The sequence below is a fragment of the Pomacea canaliculata genome, linkage group LG9 (genome assembly GCF_003073045.1).
Source record: "Pomacea canaliculata isolate SZHN2017 linkage group LG9, ASM307304v1, whole genome shotgun sequence".
Classification (NCBI taxonomy): domain Eukaryota; kingdom Metazoa; phylum Mollusca; class Gastropoda; order Architaenioglossa; family Ampullariidae; genus Pomacea; species Pomacea canaliculata.
The window spans coordinates 15701872-15710290 of NC_037598.1; the positions used below are offsets into that span (position 1 = coordinate 15701872).

The 8419-nt window shown below is 46.4% G+C and overlaps 1 protein-coding gene across 1 annotated transcript; it reads right to left on the reverse strand.

Moving 5' to 3' along the window:
- Positions 1 to 4653: 4653 nt before the first annotated feature.
- On the reverse strand, positions 4654 to 6143 carry LOC112572198. The gene is made up of 2 exons (XM_025251765.1): positions 5916 to 6143; positions 4654 to 5388 (listed from the first exon to the last, which is right to left on the reverse strand). The coding sequence occupies exons 1-2, from the start codon at positions 5976 to 5978 to the stop codon at positions 4654 to 4656; spliced, it is 798 nt and encodes a 265-aa protein (XP_025107550.1). The 5' UTR covers positions 5979 to 6143.
- Positions 6144 to 8419: the final 2276 nt, after the last annotated feature.

The following is an 8419-nucleotide window of genomic DNA, read 5'->3' on the forward strand; positions in this document are numbered from 1 at the left end:
TATTTACAAGAAAAATAGCTCTTCTGAAAAAATACGATTGTTAAACAATGTCTTTTTTAAAAAAAAATAATATTTTTGCAAGATTCAGTACAGGAATTCATTCACTAAAATTGACATAACTTCGGGTACATTTGTATAAAGCATGGTCTGTAATCGTCATCACCGACACCTGTAGTCAACATGCTCTGGGTGTACATCAGAAACATCACAGAAAGCAAACACTCCAACATTTTCATACACATTACAAGTAAAATAATTTAAAATTCGGTGTTGAATCACCGCAATAACATGGAAACTATCTCAACCTGCAAAACATTGTAACAAAACCTTCGTACTTGTCCTGTGTCTGGCAGTCCTTCAACAGGACATCACACGAAAGAGCTTCAATGTGTTTGCAGCAAGCAAAGTTAATGACATTTCTAAACACGCTCATTAGTCATGCTTAGATTAACAACATGACATTTCATTACGATTCAATACTTAGACACAGATATGCATGCATTTGTACATGTCCCACCCCTTTCCCAGTTCTTCCTGTCATGAAATAAAGGCAGGCAACCGTCGACTGATAAGTCTGCAAGAAAAGTTTCTAAAGGTCGATGATTTTCTCGTCAGTCTTTTTTTGGAAATATTTTGACTAGGTTGATAAAATTTTACAGTATTCTTAAAGTAATTTTTGGTTGGTGCTATAAAATTCAAAATAAAATTGAAAAAAAGCTACCGTAAAACACATTTGTTTAAAAATCCTGAACGGCATCACAAGACCGGTCTGCTGACCTTTTTGCTTCTACATCTTCAACACCTTTACATCTTTCTCTCACCACAAAATATGATCTTTTTGTTCATAAAAATGCCGATTTCAAGGATCATTTTCTAGAACAATTTTTTGCCCAGATTAAAAATCCGAGATTTCACATTTTATGAACTCTGACCCGTTCACTGTAGGGTTGCTACACACAACTACTTTTGCTGCTGCTCTGTGAACATGTTTGCGAAACACTTCCCGTGTTCACTATACAGTCCAGATCACGGCAAAAATACAGTTGTATGAAAACTGCCAGAGATAGAGAGAAGGTGGTGAAGGTATTACTGACTCAGGATGCTAAATATACTACGCAGTTCTTCATGTATACTTAAACCGATTTCCTTTGTTCATGCAGTGGTGAGACATGAACACTGGACATCGCATGTTGCATGAAAGAACATCGTCCGCTTGGTCAGTATTGCTGTCTGCTAAAGCCTTCTGTGCAGATGAAAAAAAAGAAGTTCCCTGATAATGTACATTCACCTGTCGTTGACATCGCACCGTTAGTTCGCTCTTATCTGGATGCACGACCTGGCCCCGGACACGTGACAGCAGCGTACACGTCGATCTCGGCGGTGAAGAGGGCGCGGTCCTTGTCCAACAGTTCAGTTCGGGCGACATACAGTTTGCCATTTCTGTCTTGTGCCAGGCCACTAGGGAACTGAACACAGACATCCACAACATTACAAAGTCCCAAGAACAAATGCTTACAATCACAGTCTTATCTTTAAAGCATTACCCAATAAACAGACAATATAAACCTGAATATAGAATTTTTACAAATATGTTTTTCACTGACCAATTTTTTTTTTAATTAAGACGGAAACAAACCCATGAAATTTTGATAATTGTTATAAGTTTCTACTAGGAACACTTGAAATATGGCAACAAGTTACAGTTTTTGTCATTCGTTTGGCAACACACCCAGTCCCATGTCAGCGACTCTTTAATGCATCGTCTATGCGATTATTTCAAGAAATTGTCTCAAGAAGCATCTACTGAGAAAACTTATTCAATTTATTAAATTTTGATATTTTAAGTTAGTGACTGGCTTAGTCATGCTAATACTGTAGTCATTAATATTACATCTTTATCGTTAATATCATGTTTTCACATTTTCATTATAAACTTTTATTTAACCTATATACACATTTAGTCAACCTCGATATGAGAAAGTTAGAAAATTAGTGAGAATAGCTATTTGTGTATAATATCGATTTTCTCTATTTCACTCAACGAGTGTAAATGCCTGTAATTATCACATGCCACGAATTACTCACCTTAACACCGTGCTCGGGTGTCAGTAAAGCTCGCGTAACTCCGTCTTTCGGCGAAAAGCTGTACAGAGTGCTCTGCTCCTGCAGCAGGAAGATGACGTCACCATCGTGACCCCCGATGACCTTTGGGCACTGCACGTGGCGGCCGTGCACACGGAGCTCGTGACTCCAGATAGCGCGGCCGCTCATGTCGAAGCAGAAGATGGTTGTTGGCGGTTCTGCTGGCTGGTGGACCACCAGCAGTTCTGTCCGGCAGCAGTGGCGCCCACCACCATGGGACCTGTAGGTTCGAAACCCACAAAGATGTCTTTCTTTAAATGGTAGTGAGTTCATTTTTCTCTACGAAATCGTTTACTGTAAAATAGTTTTGTTTTCTAAAAAATAGTTCACATTCAAATATCTAAGGTATTGGGTTCCGATCATAGTCTTATCTGTGTTATCATTAATAATGTTGAATTAACAGCTAAATTGAAATAACAGAGCCAGATCACAGTGTTTATTCTGCTGTGCTAAAAGCAGGTTCTTGCGCTCGATGTGTACCAAAAACAAAAACAAACAAACAAAAAACAAAACTCAAGAAACACATACCGACATGGAAGCTGATGGGCATGATCGGAGCGGAGCAGACGACCGCTGAGGTCCAGCAGGTCCACGCTGTGGGTCTCCGGACAGGCCGCGGCCACCAGAGCATCAGACGCACGAGTCACACCCACGTACTGACGTCGCGTGTTGCGATTGGCCAACAGTCGCACGTGCTCCCCGGACACACTGTAGAGGCTCAGCGCGCAGCCCACCCGGCTGACCAGCACGCGGTCCCACCCGGCGGAGCACAGGCCTAGCGGCTGGGGTACGTGCACCCAGAACGGCCGGAGGGAGGGCTTCCTGGGGTCTATGCGCTTCAGGCAGTGGTTGGCTGCGTCCAGCAGCACGAGCTGCCCGGTCTCTGACAGGTGGATGTCGGTGATGAAGGACTTGTGCTCGTCCTGCGGGAAGTCCGGGCACAAGCGCTGCTGGAGTCTGTAGTTCCTCGGAGGCTCAGCCTCAGGGTGGAGCTCTTCCGAACTCTCGAAGTCAATGTTCCGGGTGCTTAAGGCTTCCGTTGCGACTCGAAAGACTTCGTCGTCCATGTCCTCGTGCTGCGATGGCGTGTTGCTCGTCGTGGAGCCTGACCCTGACCCAGGAAAAAGGGTAAGGGTGGCGGGAAGCCGGTTCAAATGAGACAACACTTCGCTTAAAAGCTTATCGTCCACGTCGTCGTTGCTGCATCCACCTGGAGTCCACTGACCATTGAATGCGGGTGAAGAAGGGCTGTCGGTAAAGATGCCACTCTCCAGATCAAGTCCCAGCTGACCATCCCTCCAGTCACCTCCCCCTCGTGCAGTCCCAGGCCATCCAGTGCCACTTGCAGCGCCGTCAACTGGCACTGGTCCAGGGTGAGCAGTCTGGTGTACCCAGGGTTGTCGGAACGGAGTTCGAACAGGCAGTCGTCCTTTGCATCACACGCGTCAGCAGGTGGCTGAGGCTGCTGTCAAAGGTCATCAACAGTTCCTCTGCGCTGTCCCTTTGGCGCAGAACCTTCACGAAGGTTCTGACGTAGTTGAGGACCAGCAGGCCTCGTTCCACTCTGTGCAGGATGCTTCCACCGCGGCTATCGCGGTCTCGTTGTCCGGCATCGACCTCCGCCATCAGTTTTCTCGCCGCTTCTCCAGCTGCACGAGAAGATTCTGGAAATGTTCATTCAGGGCTTCCTTGGTCCTCGCGGCGCTGCGCGAGGAGGAGTCGAGGAGCCCGCGGAGGGCCCCCGCTCGTGCTTCCAGGTCGCTGATCTGCGTGTCGACGTTGGACTGCAGCTTCAACAGCTGCCAGCGCAAGGCCCTGCACGCGCGGTCAGGGGTCAAGACGTCTGCGCAGTCCATGTGCTGGGCTGCAAAGCACATCGAGCAGATGAGGCGCAGGCAGGTGGCACAGTACAGGTTCTGTCGCTTACCCGGGTGGTCTGTGCAGAATTGACCGTCACTCGCTGACCTTCTGGCCCATCGTCTCCGAGCTGCTGCCGAGCATGACTGACCTCGGCCGTTGACACAGAGGAGATCAGAAATGGACGGACCGAACCCGCTGTCCACAGAACTTCTTCCGTCTGAACTAAAGCCATTGAGTGAAAGTCTGCTGCTGCAAGAGGTCAGGTGATCGTCTGACCCCGAGGAGGAGTAGCCTGTTGAGCCAGTGCTGGACGGCGACAAGGACGGAGTATCGGAAGTCTCGTTTTCCAAACCATTCGTCCGATGTCTTCAGACTGAGAGGAACTGGCAGAACCGAAACTGAATGTCATTTGAGATTTGACTGCATCGTTGGCAGACGAGTAGTTTAAAACATTCCCTCGTGAGCTTAACACATTGTCACAGGCGTGATCATTGAAAGGCAAAGCTAAAACATTCGCCAAAAGGTCGGTCTCACCACGGAGGACAGGTGTGGTTTGTCCAGGCTGGCTGCGCATCCACCCACTTTTCTCGGAATCCTGCAAACTGCGCATCGCGCCGGCGCGGTCCTTGACGGTTAGCAGATCCAGCGAGGTCAGAGGGTAAGTGAAGCCGGGCACATCAGTCTGGCGAGGCCACTCGCAAGTGATGTCGAGCCCTGGACTGGAAGTCCTCTGTTCGATGTCACTACCGGCATCAGCGCTGGTGTTCTGCGAGTCATCAGAGCTGTCCACGCATTCAGACGACAGGCCAGCGGAGTAGCTGTTGCTGCTGTCGATGATGTCCTTATCAGACGACGGTGTGGTGGAGTAGCTGTTATTATTACTGCATCGGTGTCTGTGCTGCGTGCCATGCACTCCAAGTCGTTGAAGCTGCGATCAGATGTCAGTTTGTCCCACAGGGTCACTCCGCTGAACCTGGTATACTCGCCTGGACAGAATCCATCCCTCAGTATCGCAACTCCTCCCTGGAGACCCTCGAGGAATGCAGCAGTTATCTCGCAGCTGTAACTCTTTCCTCTCACACCAACGTCAAAGTTGCTCGGTTCGGATCCCGGTGTTTCTGCTTTCTGCTGCTCACGTTTCTGCACCCGTTCGTACCCGACTGCGCGTATTGCAGGCGGCCCGGTGGTAGCTCCCCACCCGTTAGTGTCAACGTTGATCTGCCCACCAGTGTTCACATGTGACATCTGGCACTGTGTCCTGGCATCGTTAGACCAGTCGTGACAAGAACTGTCGGACAGCAGCTGTCCTGGCCAGAAGACAGGATCGCGGGGCACAAATGGTTCGGCCAGTGGTGAGAGAATGGTGCCCGCCGCCATTCCTGGGATCTGTAGACAGAAGTGTTGATAACAATGCTCAAGTGTCTTGCAGTGCATTTAGGAATCGACTGAAAACTCGAGAAAGGACTACATCCCCAGAGAAACTGCTTGTTCTTTCAACTTGTCTCGCCTGGCCATTTCGTGCAGACTCCACGGTTAGTTCATGATTACCAAAATTATTGTGGATGTGCAGTGTGAGCATGAAATCAACTCACTCGAAACATACTGCAGCAATATCTTAACTTTTAACATTTTTTGAAGCTTTAAGAAATCTTTATATATGTTCAGTAAAAGACGGTACAACAAGGATCAGATGCAGAGAGGCTAGACAGTGTATGAAACAAAATAAATCACGGGTGGTGTGGAAACAAAGAAAGAATCGGTTACTCCTCGAAGACAGAAAGCGAGTGAGACGGAAATAACAGCAGGAAATACAGTTATATTAAATACATGTAATTCTTCCAAAGAAATGTTGACTTTCTGCAATGTAGATACTCAATCATCAACTTACTCTTACATGTATTATCAGTACTGACCTGGTCTGAAGAAAGAAGATACTTCTGAAGCGACTGCGCCACTGGATTTAAGACCGGCTCCATGTTTGATTCCCAGACCAGGGCACCTGAAAGCACGAATATATATACAGGACTAAACTTTTTTTTTTTTAACAGGGTAAGAATGTTACAATTCACACTTGTAAGACGCAAAGAACTGTTGACATAAAGCTCTCGAATGTTCTATTCACTCAGTAATGTCTAATTACCAACCAGACCGCCATCACCTGCCCCGGTGTCCTGCTGTTCCCGAGTGGACGATCGCTGGTCTTTGTGTGTGACAGAAGGACAAAATATAGACTGAAAAATCAGTTAAGTTGAAACACCAACTAAGTTGAATCTTTATGTGCAGTTAACCACTCTCACCTCTAAATATCACCCACCCAAGCACACACCATCCTTCCCACCTTGATCATCACAGCGTGGTGGACATGTCCACCCCATCTTCCACTCTCGCTTTGAGGAAGAAATTTGTTGTTAATGTCTGCTGCTGTCATTATGATGTTACATGAGTTGCTGAGACTATTGATAACTAGAGATTATTATAGTTAAGAAGCAGTAGTTCTGATATTAGCCAAACTGCACTTTCTTCGAAAGCTCTTTAAAATTACAGGTCCATGGTCCGTTTTAACGGCTGTAGTACAACTATGCTAGCGACCATCAAGAACAGCTTTGTGGACAGCGATGAATATCTAGCATTACATGCGGTGACAGATGACTAATTCATACTAAACAATGAAAAACTATGCTCATAACCGCTCAAGTTTGAAGAAATACAAAATCGAGGCTGATCACAAATAACACGTGACTTAACCCCACCACCACCACACACACTAGAAATGCAGATAGCAAGTGCAAGCACTGAATTGCTCATTTAAGTGGCATTAACTCGTTGCTTATCGCTCATTAAGTCCTCAGGGAGATGAATTGTGTGAGGAAACTTCACGGGAGGGAGAGTTGTATGCGGTCAAACACAGATACTCACTTGTGTGGACATCTGACGGTATCTCGACAGAATATTCTAGATGCTGGCCGCAGTACGTGGTGTCAGCCAGTCAGGAAGTGACGTGTAGGATAGGTGCGCATGAGCAAGCATCAATCAAAACGCTCGATAACTTTTTTTAAAAAAATGCCAAACGCTGATGGGAAAACTGTCCCCTAGCCTGTATCACCTGTTGTACCATACAGGGGTGAGTAGCATTCACTTGTAACATGCTGCGCATGCTCACGCCACGTGACTTCCTCAAAAGCCGTTCTGCAGTCACAAGAATGATGATGATTATTATTATTATTTTTTTTTTATTATTATTATTATTAGCTAGGTGCATTTGCTTGTGTGGATGTGAGTTCAATGCGCTTCACGCGAAAGACTGCAAACGAACCGACAGTCAACCATTCTAATTGTCAGCAAACGAGTGAGACCTTGCCTCACGAGAAGTGGATGGCTGAAAACTGAAGAGTGAGTAGAACAGTGCACGTGATTATGTGAGATATTTCTTTAAAGCATGGGTTGTGAGGCTGATTTGAAGGCTTCGAACGTATAGTATCTCCGGAGCGAATGGTTTTGCCTATGGGAGGCATCCATCCACGTCTGCTTCGCAAAGACAACATTTTGCCCAGCGCGTGGGTGCTGCAGATGGCCACCCGTAATGATGAGAAGTTGAATAAGCTTCTCTCTGGCGTCACCATCGCTCAAGGTGGTGTGTTGCCCAACATCCAGCCGTCCTCCTCCCTAAGAAAACTCGGAAGCCTCCAAGCGGTGGCAGCTGCTGCTTGCTACTCGTCATCCCAGCTGTAACACCCTGCCTACTAACGGTCCTTTTCAGGACCTCCACTTAGTTCCCGATGTTAGCAAGTCTCTTCTCTCCATGGCAGTTTGCTCGTTTGTTTGTTTTGGATATTTTTTTTAGTGATAAATATTGTATTGCAAATTAAAGAGATGTCTCTGCTATTGGCACCACCAACAGTAACATACCGGATGAAACTTAAAAGAAAAGTCTGGGCGCTATTTTAGGTGTTCAAGATAGACAAACATTTGCACGGAAGGGGATGAAACTTGTGGCGCCACATTAGCTACACACATGCAGATCCCAGAAACTGAAGGCAAAAGCATCATTGTGCACTAAAAATGTCGTTGGTAACCTGGAACTCCAGGTGAGACCAACTGCCCTACATCATGGCTGAGCGAGCATGTTTGACAAAGGAGTTGGGCTCTGATACTGTCAGGTATCGAAAGCCCCAAGTGTAGGAGTATTGTTATGCTGTTGCTGACTAGTTCCACATCCTCATCTCCCCCTTCTTTATGGACATTGAAACTATAAGAATTATGAACATAGAATCACATGCCAAGTATTCATTATCTCTCTCACTCCTTGCTGACGTATCTCCTCAGCCACCATCATTATGTCCGTCTTTTACTTTCTATCATCGTGATAAAATCTCATTTTTCTTGTTCATTGCCAACAACTGCTGTCATTCTTCACGGC

Coding starts and splice junctions, on each gene's coding strand:
- LOC112572198 (XM_025251765.1), bottom strand. CDS start 5,978: ATGGAGCCGGTCTTAAATCCAGTGGCGCAGTCGCTTCAGAAGTATCTT. Junction 5,389..5,915: donor ATCTTCTTTCTTCAGACCAG/GTCAGTACTGAT, acceptor TTCTGTCTACAG/ATCCCAGGAATGGCGGCGGG.